Here is a 14,984-nt window from a genome sequence, read left to right as displayed (position 1 = left end):
AACATTGTTGGGGTGGGGCAGCTGCAGAGAAGGGGGGTATCTCTGGCCAATGGGGCTGCAGGAAATCAGCTCAGTCAATGGCATGGACCCTGGTTTCCCCGCCCAGGGTGTAAAAGAGTCTGCCTCTCAGTGACAGCTCAGACAATATGCTTGAGAAACACACAGGAGGAGTAAATCCCCAAGAGTTCTCACACACACTGCTGCTGCTGATGGCTCATTGAAAACGGACCCTCTGTGGACGCACTCATTTCTCTGTGTGGAAAACTAAACAAAGCCGTTCAGCAAACATGGTGAGTGCTGCTGCCACTCCATCAGCTCAGGCTTCGAACTGTTTCACCTCAAAATGCTGTTTTCACAGCTCAGGTTTTATTTAGAATGACCGATGATGCATTTTTTGAATTTATACCTTGATGTCTTTTGTATATGCTCTGCTGTCGGCTGTTGCTCACGCAGAGGAATGTCCTTGTATAGACCACCTGCTTGGATTTCACTTTAACTTGCGGTGTCAGCTACCACCTATTTCTACACACAGCCCCTGTGACCCGCTCTACTGTAGGCTGTAACCTGAGAGGCCTGATCCTGACACAGAGCTGAGAGGGAAACTTTATGAGCCTCATTAACACAAAGGCCTCCAGAAGTGAATTTAACATCTCAGTCTGCTCAGAAACATATAATTGAGACATTAGGTGTGAGTTTCAGTTTTTGAATGTTGCACTTTGCAAGTGTGTCTTTCAAATTTTGGTTTCCCAGTTTTTAAAAAGCTTTTCACGTTAAAACACGGCTGAGGAAAATGCCTGCCTGTTTGTTTTTAATCTTTAATACCTAGTGCACATCTGTTGCATTGCTCATGTGTACCTTTGGTTTGACACTGCTCTGGCTCGTGCACTCTCAGTTGAAATCTCACTCCAGCTGGACAACTCTGTAACCTCAGCTCACTAACCAGGCTGGATGCTGCAGAATTGCTCTTGAATTTTGAGTTTGTAAAACTCTACGCTGGTGCACTTCTAAATCTGTTTTGCAGCTTGACCAAGACATTAACAGTGGGATGTAGTCACACCGTTTCATCTTTGTAAGCCAGTGTTGGTCACAGGACTCCCACAGTAACTAAATGGGAATACACTGGCAGCCAGCAGCAACAGATGGGGGAAGCATTAGCGTTATCTCTCAGAGTGGGGCCTACCAGGCCAGTCAATATTTGGTTTGGGGGTCTTTGTTTGGAAAATGCTTCAAATAAGCATAAACGTGGTTAATGTTGATATGAAGCCTAATCTTCCCAGGAACTGTCTGTAGAGGGAGCGGAAAAGGATATGCATCATCCAGATATTTTCTCATACAAACAACTCAGTGAGCTCATCTTATTCATTGCTTGTTTAGGGGGAAAACTTGGTTGATGACTAATCTCACTTCTGCTCTATAAGGTCTCTATTGGAATGCATCTCTTTTTTTCATTCATAGAGCTATTTTGGGATTCCTCGTGTGCTGTTGATGTGTCTGTTTGTGTCATCTGAGAGCAGGAGTCAGACAGTCATGAGGCCATGGACAGCAGGAGGCTGGCATGGAGAAGTGGCAGCATCCTCTTCACATCCCAAGGAAGCTGGGGGGGGGGGGGGGGTCTAATTCACCATCTGCCATTTGTGTTATCAGTCCGCGTCATTAGTCATTGACTGTTGAGGGTTATTAATTCACGTCAGACAGGAGAGGCCATGGTAGTTCATGATGTCTGCAAAAAACCCTTGAAGAGACTTAAGAGAGTATGAAAACCGAAAATAGAGTCCATGGCCAGTAGATCTGAGACATGGATCAATTTGTAAGTAATAGATCAATGAAGAAATAGATATTGTGAAATAATGGCTTGCAGCAGCAGAAGGACTTTTCACAACCGTTTTGTGAATTCTCATTTAGAAGAGTACGATGTTTAGATGTATTTTAAACCTGCAGCTCTATTCATAATATATCTATTGATACATTTACAATGTAATGTGTTGCTCATAGCAACAAAGGCCCAGAGAATTATCACCCAGCACACAACCAACAGTTTCCCCCGAGTGGTGAGGAGCATTTTAATGACTTTCAGCTCATTTGGTTTTACGACCTGCAACTTGAATGTATTTGTTCGGTCTCACCACTCTCATCAGCTTTGTTTCCAGCAGCAGGCGTTTGCTCTCAGTAAATAAAGGCTCACTGTTACCTGCTCAGCAGCAAACAGCAGAGGGCAAACTGGTGGAGCATTAAGTGTCTATTGTTTTAGATATTTTTAAATACATTAAAATGTAAATGTTGTGTTCGCAGGATGTTTTGATGCCCTCAAATGGCTCCAGAAAATCGTGAATACTTTTAAAATACCATGAACCTATTATTAGTGTAGCTTTTACCATAGTATTTTTTGTGCTGACGATAAAAACAATGCATATCCCATAAAACCTGTTTCTTTAGGCTGATTTTAAATTGAATTAGAGTAACGCTTACTTTCAGTATTACTCACTGAGTGTGTCATGGAGACCTGACAGACATGTTGAGTGCATTTCCTTCCTGAAAAAGCTTTTGAGAAGTTTGAATATCTTGAGACCGACAATTTTGACGCCCATACACACAAGTAGGTTGTATTTGTTGGTTCCTTCAACAAGGAAAGTTTGACGGACTAAAAAATAGCTTCTATCATGAGTAAATGCAAATTACTCTGGAGGTGGCTTGGGAGTCATCATGTGCCTTTGCATCATCGAAATTATAGTAAAAAAAGTAGTGTTGAAAACTGCATAGGATGAGTTTGATTAATCCATTTGGTTTGCCTCAGATCAGAAAACACAGCCCACAGTATTATAAATAGTGTCAAATATAGCAGATGGGTTGAGGTACGTGGGCAAATACGCCTTGAGCATTTGGACCATTTACTGTGCGTCTCTCACCCTGTGTCAAATTTCACTACGTCTGTCTAAATAAAGCCAAAAATGACAGAAATTAAATCTGTTCAGATTTATTTCAAAAAGTAGTTTGTTTTCACATGCACCTTTAAATCACCATACTGAGTAAAAATGCAATTCATGTTTGTACAGTCAAAAAAACTGATCAATGATTTACACAAAATAAAATCTGATCATTGGTCAAAACTTCATACTCAATCTCGACTTAAAATATACTCTATTAAAGTGTAACAGCTACAAGTTGAGCCATGGAGTGACCACATAGAGCATATACACACTGACAAAAGGCAGAGGACATGATTGAGGAAGTGTGAGTATAAATAAAGTGTGAGCAGTGAGATAAGTTTGTGCTGCAGAGCAGAGAGCCTGTTATCTACTGCTCCTCACATTGTCCCTCATCACTCATCACTGTTACAACCTAAAGTAGCCTAAACCGTAACCAGTAGTTTTGTTACCTAAACCTAATTCAGTGGTTTTGTAGCCTAATCCTAATCTTGTAGTTTTTTTTAGCCTAAATCTAATCCAGTAGTTTTGTTACCTAAACCTAATTCAGTGGTTTTGTAGCCTAATCCTGATACAGTAGTTTTGTTACCTAATCCAGTAGTTTTGTTTCCTAAACCTAATCCAGTGGTTTTGTAGCCTAATCCTAATCTTGTAGTTTTTTAGCCTAAATCTAATCTTGTAGTTTTGTAGTTTAAACCTAATTCAGTGGTTTTGTAGCCTAATCCTGATACAGTAGTTTTTTTTAGCCTAAATCTAATCCAGTAGTTTTGTTACCTAAACCTAATCCAGTAGTTTTGTAGTTTAAACCTAACCAACCCAATAGTGCAAAATGAAAGATCTCCGAGGATGAAGTCTGACCCAGTTATCTACCACAACTTCCTCTGTAAATTCTGTGAAGCTCATTAAAATACCTCACTTTGCAAAAACGCATAGCTGCAAACAGTTCACCAGTGACCAATCTCCAATTATCAGCATGTCCCCAGGTACAGTGTCCCCGGCAGCAGACACACACTCATGTAGGCAAACACTATCTGACATTAGCCATAAATAAGCTACTGGCCATACTTGACCCAGTGATGTTGCAGAAAAAGCAGAGTAGTGAACTCACAAAAGGTGCATCCTGTTGCTCTTGAATTCAACGTTTCATTTCAAATAGGAAGGTTTTGAGGTTTGTTGTTGGAAAGATTCCATTGACTTGCTTTAAAGGTCAACTCCTGTCTTTCAAACGAGAAACCAAACAGAACAATGCACTTGCGGCTCCTCAGAACTCATCCCGTCCCACGTGTCATCCTACTGCGTCTCCTGTGCCCCATATATTCAGTTGCACAGCCAATTCAATTACTTTGGCACATATGTAAAAGACTGAAAGTAATCACGGTCAATCCAATCTTGAGCCTTTTTTGTTTAGTTAGTAAGATAAAATATGAAGTCTTCTCACTGTTTCCATAGCCTTACATTGCTCTGCTGTTTATGTGGAATGTTGATTGGCCACTAAAGGGTCCTTGGAGGTTCTCATCAGTTGTGTATTTGTGTTTGAGATTTTGACATAGTTCTCACCAGTTCCAATACAGGAAATACCAAGGCAGCTCCAGTGAGTCAATGTCACTGCCACAGAGCCTGATTCTGTCTCCACAGCCTCTTTTTGAATTTATTTGAGTTGGAGAGAAGGTTGACAAAGGTGATTTTCCATAGCGCACATCTGAGGATCGTTTTCAGATGATAAAATTGATCGCCCAGGAACGAATTCCCAACATTTGAAAAGATAAATTACTGGAATACCAAATGTCTCATTCAGTGTTTTTCCCTCTGTTTGTCTGTCCCTGTCTCTCCTCGTCTCCCCTCCTACCCCCGTCTTTGTATCTAAGACATTATGGGAAAGTCTAATTTGTCATATTTATGGGCAGACTTCCTGTCTAAATTAAAAATATAAAAATAGATTATCTCAATATGTGCTCTTACTCATCTTGAACACCCTCCAGCCACTGCTCTGTAAATAAAGATCTTTCTAAACTTTACCGAAGTTTTAGTGCAGTGTGCTGGACCTGGTATTTGAGTGAATGTTTAATGGATGAGGTGCTGACCTGACCCCAGGGTCATGACCTGGCTGTCAAGGGGCAAAAGGTCTGACTGAACCAAGAGGGTTTTATTCCCACACTGAGAACTGCTTCCCTGTGTTCCAGTGGTTCTCTGGGACTGACACTCTCATTATAAAGACATAATAGTTCATCTCTACAGGTAATCTTTCTGCTTATATGGGGGCTGAACTGCATCACTCTTTCAAAATAAGAGATATTTATTCCATAACACATGGAAATGAAAATCAACAACCACTTCTATAGCTTTATATATATACACACACACACACATTGTCAAAAACATTGGGGGGAAACATTAATACCGACATGTTTTGTGATGCACCTCACCAATGCTCTTGTATAGAGCATCACTTATTGGTCCATGTATTCATAGGGTGATGGTATCATCTAACAATGCACAGAACAAAATACAAAGGTACATGTCGGTATGAATGTTTCCCCCTGAATATTTGTCTTGTCAGTGTATGCACATTTGACAATGTGTGTCACATGTGTCAAAAAGGCATCACATACTATCAACACAATCAACACAAAATCATTTTTCACTAACTATGTGTCATGAAAACAACACTTCCCAAGTAGCTGAATTTGGCCAAATGATGCTCAGTGGCTGAACAGGAGCTCCTATCCCGCAGTTTTAAAAGCCTTTCTTTTGCTGCGTGTGCCGGGCCGATGTTAATTTGTGAACAGGATGGAGCGGTGAGACGGGAGAGGCTGGGCGGAGACAGCTGTGCAGTTAAAGTCCCGCAGGCCAGCTGTCAGAGGGGCTGATCAGCACAAGCAGGCGTGTGCAGGAATCCAAAAGAGTCACAGCTGAATGTGACTTGGTTACTGTACTTGGTGATCAACACGGGGACACGAGTAAATACAGTGCGAGGTGAGGAAGGGGGAGGCTCCTCAGGATAAGCAACTTGAATTCTCACAGTTAAGTTTGTGGGTTCATCTGTGGCTAAAGCAGAGGACAGATATACATAGAATTTGATCAAATGTAAGTGGAACCACAGTCAGGTCACACACTATAGGTTGTGGTTTAAATGGCATTTGGGACCTGTTGCAAGTGCGGGCACTGAAACTCTGCAGGCGTTTTTCACAAGCACACTTCGTGTGAGAAAATCTGTAGTCGGTTGCTAATGTCATCTTAGGATAGTGCTCAGTGATGATTCAAAGGAGAAAGTACAACAACATAAATCTGGGTGGTGTGTTCACTGACTGTCATCTGAGCCTGTGTATTTCGCCTGCATGTCTGTAGCATGACCCAGAGGATTAGGCAGGGAGTTTGCTGAGCCTTGCTGTGTGTGTGTGTGTGTGTGTGTGTGTGTGTGTGTGTGTGTGTGTGTGTGTGTGTGTGTGTGTGTGTGTGTGTGTGTGTGTGTGTGTTGGGGGAGTAAGGTCTGTGTCACTCAGTGGTGTGCTCCACAGGCCTGCATCCCAACAGGTGCTGAGCATGTTGGGGCTCTGATGGTGAATGGTCTCTTTGTTGCAGAGCTTTCACCCTCTGAGACAAGGCAGAGCTCCCTCGACAACACACACACACACACACACACACACACACACACACACACACACACACCCACAGGCTTATCAGCTGTGGGTCGTGTGTGTTTGGTCAGGTTTCTGTCTGACTGCATCACTGCTGTGTTCCTTTGGTTGGGTGTATAAATATGAAACAAGACACTTCCAAAGGTATGTGGGCCCCTTGACATTTCATCAATATGTGATTATAGCAGCAACATTGATATGTTGCTACAACAGTATCACTGTATTTATAATTTTTGCAACGTAGTGAAATCATCTCTACGCTGCTCTCCAAAAATCGTCCCGCTCAGTTTGTGTATTCACAGTGTTTGTGTATCACTGAACAGAAAAAACCTCATGCTTCCCAAAGGGTATTCATGATTCTTATTAGTATGTTTGATTAAATGAGACATTTAAACTTTTGTATGATTTTTGTAATATTTATCTTATGTCGACTTGTGCAGTGCCTGTTCTAAACCTGCCTGTTTAGAAGGTTCCGTTGTCCTGTGTTTAAGCTCCAGAGCTACTTCAGAATGATCACTTGTCTTTAGTGAGTCCTCCTCAAACAGTTTGACAATATACCATCACTTTTTATTGTTCGTGTGCAGAGCTTTTTATAAACAGTCTATGGTGCAGACTGACGATAGGAAACTTTGTGTTAATATAGTTACTGTTTTTCTTTACCTTTTCAAAGCGCTGGTCACCTGTTTTTATTAACACTGACAAAATTGCTTGTCTAAATCACACCAAACTTGATACTGCACTTCCTAGGGCCACTAAGAATACACTTGCCAAGTGTGAAGCCGATAAGATGAACCATTTGTAAGATATGCATTCCACATTCATGGAATTAGGTAGATAACAGATATGTAAAATATTACTTGTTTCCCTGTAAGCGATTCAATCAGACTTCAGCTGTTGAAATGTAATGTAAAAGTGAGTGTATTTTTTTTTCCTTTTGCCTTTATTTAAAAACTAGAGACAGAGACAGGAAATGTTAGCGAGAGAGACTCAGGTATAGCATGCAACACGTCCCACAAGCAGTAAATTGGATCATGGGTAGGATGTGTTTTTGTGATTTTATGATCTTTAATCATATCCGTGGTTTTTCTGTGGGAGTCAAAGTAAAGTCAAAGTAAGTCATACTACAAGCGGCTGGCTGCTACTTCAGCTCTGCCATGTGGTTTTGGTTTAAGGTTATGAGTCAATATTCACAGCTTGCTTATCACAATGTCAACATGTGCAACAAGAGCCACCACCACAAAGAAACTGACAATGACGTAAAGACAGTTGTCACACAGCCTAATGCGATTTAGGTTTGTCACATACAGAAAAGAGCTTCTCGATTAGCAACACTGAAGTCAACACATGGCTGAGGGTTTATCTGGATGCATTCATTATCATTCTTCTGCTTCAGGGTAGAGTGGATGTGGAGTGAAACAAGGCTTCATTTAAACAAGTCAACGTATTCATGGAGTGATGAGAGAGGATGCTTACAAGCCTGCAAGAGGAAGCTTTGAAGAAACTTGTTTTTCACTTTTGTAGGAAGCACAAGAGGAAGTGAGAAAATGGGAATTTATTTACAACATCAACTTTATTTTGTTTCACATTCACTATAACAATTGTTGCATGTGCATCAACGACTTGTAAAAATTATGATTTATGAAATGACTTTGTAGTGTTTCCTTGTGAATATGACCAAGACTTAGAAGTGTGACATGTTGCGACATTGTGCAACAGGAAATGTTGTCATTAGAGATACATCAGCTAAACCATACCATATTTAGAAAGGCATTTCAGGGTTCTGGAGAATAGATTGTATCACATCCAGTATTTTACTTTTTTCGTGTAATAGTGACGCACGTCATCTCACTACAGGTGATCTTTGTTTTCTTTACCTTTTCTCTTTTCTTTATTTCAGAACAAACTGGCCAAAGCTCTGTATGACAACACTGCAGAGTGTGCAGATGAACTGGCCTTCAGAAAAGGTGACATAGTCCTGGTGGTGGATCAACACTTTGCCGGCACCAGTGGATGGTGGATGTGCTCTCTGTATGGACGTCATGGTCTGGCCCCTGCAAACAGACTGCAGCTCCTACCACAGAACGAAACCAGCACAGGGCCCTCACGCCATGTCACAGAACAACCTAAATCAAGTGATGCTAAAGCTAATGAGTGCATGCACAATATCTACCAGATCCCGATTGTCCCTCGATCCTCCAACAGTCCATCTTATGAACACATGGATGTGATATACAAGGTCCCGTCCACTCCTTTAACATCTTCGAAAAGTCCGATGCTGTCAGCGCTTAAGCACAGCTCAGAGAGACCCGAGGGAGACAAGGTACAAATTGTTTCGTTTTCTACAAACACAACTCTCTGCTTATGTAGAAAAGAGGAAAAAAAGTTAGTCAATCTATTGCTCTATGGTCAAAGCTGGTTCTTTACTTGGGAAATGTTCACTCTCATGATTAGAGAGGTAGACTGTTACAGAAATGCAATGCTGTGAAACCCCTGCTGGCTAAAGAGCTTACAGATGGGGACCAGGGGCCTCTCCATGGGGACAGGCATGCAGCACCAGGGTCTTTATGGGCCTGTAAAAGACAAACAGACAGAGACTTCAGACAATTTTAACTGCAAACAGCAGCCTATGCCACCAGAGACCCCAGCAAGACTGAAGTGTCTGTACGGGTGACTATGAGGCAGAATGGGGAGAAACTCACCCAGATGTTCATCATTTCCTCTCCTGCTGCAGGGGAGTCCTCTTCCCTTCTGCAGTAGCCACCTAATATTCAATGAGCAGCATGGTTTCTATTATAGAGCTGTTTTAATTAGCAGAGTGCATGTATAATGGGGTTCTTTGGCACTATCAGCAGGCTTCAGAGCAAACACTGTCCCCATTAACGCATTGATGCAGAGGTCAGTGAGGTAGATGCTGCTTTGATCAAAGCAGTGCAAGTGTTGCCAGCCAATCCCAGTATCACAGTCTGTCTGCTCTGTCCACAGCTTTCTGTCTTCAATACTGTGTCTCCAAGAGGAGAGGTTTACGATGTCCCGGGACAAGCAAGACGAGCTTCTGCCTCCACTGTGAGCTCCTGAAAATATACACAACAAAAAGAAAGAAATGAGAGACTATTTGTAGATGTTCTTGAGTGGGGTATCGGTCTGATATGTTCACTGATTTCTGTGATGTTTTGTTTTCAGGCATCAACAACACCAAGACAAACGTCTCGAAAACACTCACTGATTCCGATTTCGGAGTTGGGACAGAGATTTGACTCTTCAGAGAATTTCAGGTGTAACAGTCCAGGAGACTCTTATGTAAGTTTCAGACATTAAAAGGGATTAATGAAACAAGGAACCTGCCATTTGCTGACTAAATGAAGCATTTCCTACAATATTTTTAATTGTATTTATTATTCTGTATTGCTTGAAACTAACTAACCTGTCTGCATGTTAGCAGAGCAGATGCAGCAGATTCAGTCAAAGTATTGGGTGTGGGTCCTCTGTGTTTTGGCAGCACTCGGAGCCCGCATCATTATCACTATGTTTTAAACTGAAGAAAAAAATAGTTTTAGGCCTCATTTACATGCATATAGTATGAGTAGATCATGAGCCATCTCTCGGCCTGTCGACAGCTGGACTGATTAATATAGAAGCCTATCTGTTCGGACATGCATGAGGCAGACAACTGAAAACACACATCTTAAATTCCTGTTGCCTTTTGAAATGCACACAAAGCATTGCCTGACCATGTATAAACACAAAAGTGTTTAAACCTGTTCCATTAGTCCACCATTGAAGGTGGGGTGAAGAGCCTGCCATCATAAGCCCGTTTTACACAGCCTGACGTTCTGCAGGAAGGAATGCTGAGCCTTAATTCCTCCTTGCCATTCTGTATAAAATGTAAACATGGATTGGGGTCATTGTTGTCTCATCCTTAAGTCTGCAGCAGAGTTAGTCACAGAGCTGGATTGATGTTGATGAAAGGGAGAGCCTTATGGGACACCAAGGCTGTTGTGTTACATGCTACGCCTTTGATTCGCGACACCAGCAGGTCATCTCAAATCACACAATATAGGAATGTCTGTATAAAATGGGCTGAAGCTTCCTCCTGGCTGCATCACACTGCCTTTCCAAGATAGTATAAGAACACTATGTCTTTGTTTGGTACTGTCGCTACAATGAATCTTACAAAAGGAGATAACAATTCCTGCTTCTGTCTCTTCTTGAAGGCATTTATAGTATACTCAGGGAATAGTGGAAAGGTCAAAAAAGAGGAAGTGCTTCAGGAGAAAATGTGCTGCTTATTTCCCGAGGCACCTTATACCCTGCATAACAACCTTGTTATTGTGCACAGGTGTATGCAGTTCCACCACCTTTGCCTCAGGAGCCAAACTATGACATCCCTGTTCCCTCAGCCACAGAAGAGCAACAGAAAATGTTTGGTGGACACAACACCCTTCCAAACGTACGCAAGCCCGAGTGGATCTATGATGTACCAGTGGGTCCTGAGAAACCAAGCCAACCCCAAGGCTCCCATGACACCATGCCCTGCAAAGGTGTTCCAGCAAATGCTTGGCCCACACAAAGAGGCAGTCCAACTCCCTCAGTTTATGATATACCAAGACCCACTTCTCTTGACATCTCAACTTCACCCAAAGTTGCGCCAGTCCTTCCAATTTATGACAAGCCCCCAACTCAGACACTTACAGATGAGTCAGTATATGTTGTGCCACCCAAAGAGGAACGCTTCAACCAAGTTTTAGGTGTCTCCCACGTTGATCATATACCCCTAGAGTGCAGAGGTGACTCAAGCAAAGCTCATGAACTCAATAAGGTAAGGCTGCAGCGCATGAGGAACTTTATGGCTTGTACATCTTTCCACACCCTTCCAGGAAGTGGGGAGTCACTTGGGCGGGATGACAGTGAGAGAGGTAGAATCTCACATCCCTCTGCAGCAGACAGTCAAAGAATCAGCACAGCGTCCAGTTCTTCCACCAGCTCCTGTGACTCTCTGGCTCTGAGCTCTTCCTCTCCAGAGCCCTTGCGAGAGGTCACACTCTGCCAGGACGAAGCCTGCCGCAGAGTTCTTGACCTGCACGAGTCCATTAGCCGGGCTGTGCCCCAGCTTATGGAGTTTGTCAGCAGTCACTGGAGGAGCAAAGAACATCTTCAGAAACACCTGAAGGAGATCAAAGAAGCTGCAGAGGGGATTGCCAGTTCTCTGACCTGCTTCCTGAACTTTGCCCTGGACGTTAAGGGTAATGCCCGTCGTTTGACTGATACCAACCTTCAGACAAGGCTTTATAAACAGCTGTCTATCATAGAGGACTCTGGTGTGATCTTACAACAAACATTGAGTGCTCTGAACATGGCTGGCTGGCCCCTCAACACACTGTGCCAGGACACAGGGCAGGTCCAAGCACCTGACCAGTTGGATCGCTTTGTCATGGTGGCACGTACGATCCCAGAGGATGTCAAGCGCCTGGTGTCTATCATCATTGCCAATGGCAAGCTTCTGTTCAGAGGTTCCCAGAAAGATTCAGAGCCTCTCAACACCACAGGTCAACCAGAGACAAAGAAAAGTCCTAACAGAGATGAACAGGGAGGAGACTTATTGGAGGATGACAATGACTATGTGGAGCTACAGGTAAACACTTTTAATCCTTTCTATGGTAACTGAATCAGCTTCTAACTAAGAAAAACCAAAGAATACATCATACTGTAATGTTTTTGCTTTTCCCCAGACTAAGAATGAATATGAAAAGCTGCAAAGTAAAATCCAGAAAGATCCTAAAGAAAATGTCACACCGGTGTCTACCAGTATACAGGTCAGTATCTCCTATTAACACAAAGGATTTGTTCTTGTTTAAAGAGCATGACCAAAACCATCAAAACCTCTTCGAAATTCTAAAAGTTTTTCCATAGAAAATATATCTACCCCCGATTTAAGACTTTCCTTGTAGTCAGCAGAAGACTTGATATGTTTTCCTTTGCTCCTTTTCTCCACTCCTCAGGCTGACAACAAGCGTAATTCCTCTGAGACCATCACTGGCACAGAAGAACATCAATCACCCTCCCTGTCAGAGCACTGTCGGCTTTACTTTGGTGCGCTCCAGAAGGCCATCAGTGGATTTGTTGGTAGCCTTCAGGACGGCCAGCCTCCAGAGAAATTCATCTCGCAAAGCAAGCTGGTGATCATGGTGGGCCAGAGACTGGTGGACACTCTGTGTAGGGAGGCTCAACGTGGAGGGTCCTGCCAGAGCCTCCTGTGTAAGAGCAACCACCTGTGTGCTCTCCTGAAGCAGCTGGCTGTGGCCACAAAGAAGGCAGCGCTGCACTTCCCAGATAAGCAAGCTCTACAAGAGGCTCAAGAGTTTGCAAAGGAACTGGCCCAAAGAGCGCAGCACTTTCGGATATCGCTTGACATCTGAAGGATACGAGGTCATGGTATAACCAGGTCATTGGATAAACCATAACCTGGATGACTGAGAATCTCCACAGACACATATGAAGCCTATTGATTCATACAGCAAAACACATTGGTTTATTCATCTGTCATCTAGCTATCTATTTTTTCTCATTCATTTTATATTCAACTGTTATGATGCTTCACTTGCCAAAAAGGTCATTGCTGTTAGCCGAATGTTGTTATCATGATGGATGCGGTGCAGGTTAAAAATGTTAAGTGTCTGGTACAAACTGAAGAATTCAAATATAGAGTTGTATATACTAAAATACAAAAAATATTGTATTCAAGCTTATTTTACAATGCAATTTAAATATGAATAGTATTTGTTTTGTAAAGTTATAAACTATTTTATATTATTTGAACGTTTGTTATATTGATGCTTTAGTACTACCTTTAATTACTTTATCGTGTAAGAGGCATAGTCTCCAGGGTAGCAGTTTGATAGAGTCTATGTTTTGTGAATATCTTTGTAAATATTCTAAAAGATATGTTATGCATTCCCAAACTTTTCATTGACAAAAGACAGACAGAAGCACTGTTGGATTTTATTGATAATAAAATTTTCAATTTTCAATATGTTGTTTTGTTAATGTCTCCAATAAGCATAAATTAAATATATAATTTAAATGCTATTTTTTAGTCAGTATCACTAAGCATGTGAAGCAGTTATCTAACTTCTTTTTTCAATACTTTTATCATCAAAATAAATAAAATAAATATAATTAAAAATGAAAAGAAAAAGAATATAATATATAATTTTTGACTCATGATCATTTTCTCAGGATCACTGGAACCATATCTGCAGGTGTTGCTGTCAAAACAAGATTCTAAAGGAATATTTCTAATAATATTTGAAATCATAACCTCCCTCCTAAACTCTTGTATTAAAGTGAACCCTATAGAGATAATATTGGAAAATCTTTACATTCAAAACTAAAATATCTGAACTATTTGCATTATTTTAGTTACAAAAGTGTGATCCATCCTTTTGTAGTGAATCAGACATATTAATTGGCATCTGTGCGTGAACAAACATTTCCCTTCAATCGCCAATGGAAATTTTGTCATTAAGATCCAACTTCCAGGCTTCCAGGCACAACTCAGAGGTTTTGCAAGAACCAGATGTAAGACAGTCATAAATTATTGATATTAAATCTCAATCTGACAGTTTTTCCAATGATGAAACTCAGGGGCTTTGTAGTGATTTATTTTGTACAGCGTGAAAAGAAATTTGTATTTGCAAAAGTGGAGTATTTGTCTTTGCCTAGTTCACCTCACCCCAGATTAAATTACGACTATGCACTTTATGAGCACAATATAAACTTAATTAATTAAAATCCGAATGGAAGATCATTCTTGACCTTGGAAAAACAAAAAAACAATCCCCTCTCAAAATCCAGTTACTAGCTTTCAGGAATATCAGATGGTCTTCATCAATATCACTCCTCAACAGATGACGGAAAGTCAAAAGGTACACAGTAAAGTCTGGAGCTCCTGCACAGTTGCTCACTTTGGACGGGTGCTTATTCAAGATGACAGTTCACCAGGAGGTTTTAACACAAAGATGCTTTATTGAGTTAAAAGATTTTAAAACTACGAGGCAGATATCTCATCCTGTGCTGCTGCCCATTCTTTTTAAAAATCCAGTAAGTTCTTCAACTTTGTAAAAGTGTAACACTAGATCACTGGAGTTGTACTTCTTCTCTTCTACAAGGAAGTCAGAGGTCAGTGTCATTGCACAACAGGAACCCCATAGTTGCTGGAGCTTCAGTGTCTCTCTTCACCCCGCACTGCTGCAAACAGCTTCATTGTGAGTAAATCTTTTACCACCCACTGTTCTGTTTATGAGATGACAGCATTATCTATGTATGCAATGTTCACATCCACACTGCAGTACATTTAGATTACGTGAATGTGACTATGTGATATACAGTATTTACGTATCTATATTTAATAAAATATTGAAAGTAAAATGAC

General features: G+C 41.4%; 1 protein-coding gene across 2 annotated transcripts; it reads left to right on the top strand.

Moving 5' to 3' along the window:
• The first annotated feature begins 55 nt into the window (after positions 1–55).
• On the top strand, positions 56–13,581 carry cass4 (Cas scaffold protein family member 4). Of its 2 annotated transcripts, XR_011239118.1 has the most exons (8): positions 56–290; positions 8,454–8,876; positions 9,539–9,619; positions 9,737–9,853; positions 10,893–12,185; positions 12,283–12,366; positions 12,553–13,260; positions 13,328–13,581. XR_011239118.1 is itself a non-coding variant. In XM_020086386.2 (7 exons), exons 1-7 carry the CDS (start codon positions 288–290, stop codon positions 12,967–12,969), a joined length of 2,418 nt encoding a protein of 805 aa, XP_019941945.2. In that variant the 5' UTR covers positions 56–287; the 3' UTR covers positions 12,970–13,581. The 2 variants fall into 2 exon arrangements, 1 of the variants encoding a protein (XP_019941945.2); XM_020086386.2 differs by having other exon boundaries at positions 12,553–13,581.
• The last annotated feature ends 1,403 nt before the right edge of the window (positions 13,582–14,984 follow it).

The sequence above is a fragment of the Paralichthys olivaceus genome, chromosome 2 (genome assembly GCF_024713975.1).
Source record: "Paralichthys olivaceus isolate ysfri-2021 chromosome 2, ASM2471397v2, whole genome shotgun sequence".
NCBI lineage: Eukaryota > Metazoa > Chordata > Actinopteri > Pleuronectiformes > Paralichthyidae > Paralichthys > Paralichthys olivaceus.
The sequence above is the reverse complement of the archived record's forward strand: the minus strand, read 5'-3'. Positions and strand labels throughout refer to the sequence as shown.

Bases quoted from the DNA above. Each gene is read 5' to 3' on its own strand.
- cass4 (XM_020086386.2), top strand. The intron at 9,620-9,736 runs GTGAGCTCCTGA...TTTTGTTTTCAG, and splicing joins GACGAGCTTCTGCCTCCACT to GCATCAACAACACCAAGACA. The intron at 9,854-10,892 runs GTAAGTTTCAGA...TATTGTGCACAG, and splicing joins ACAGTCCAGGAGACTCTTAT to GTGTATGCAGTTCCACCACC.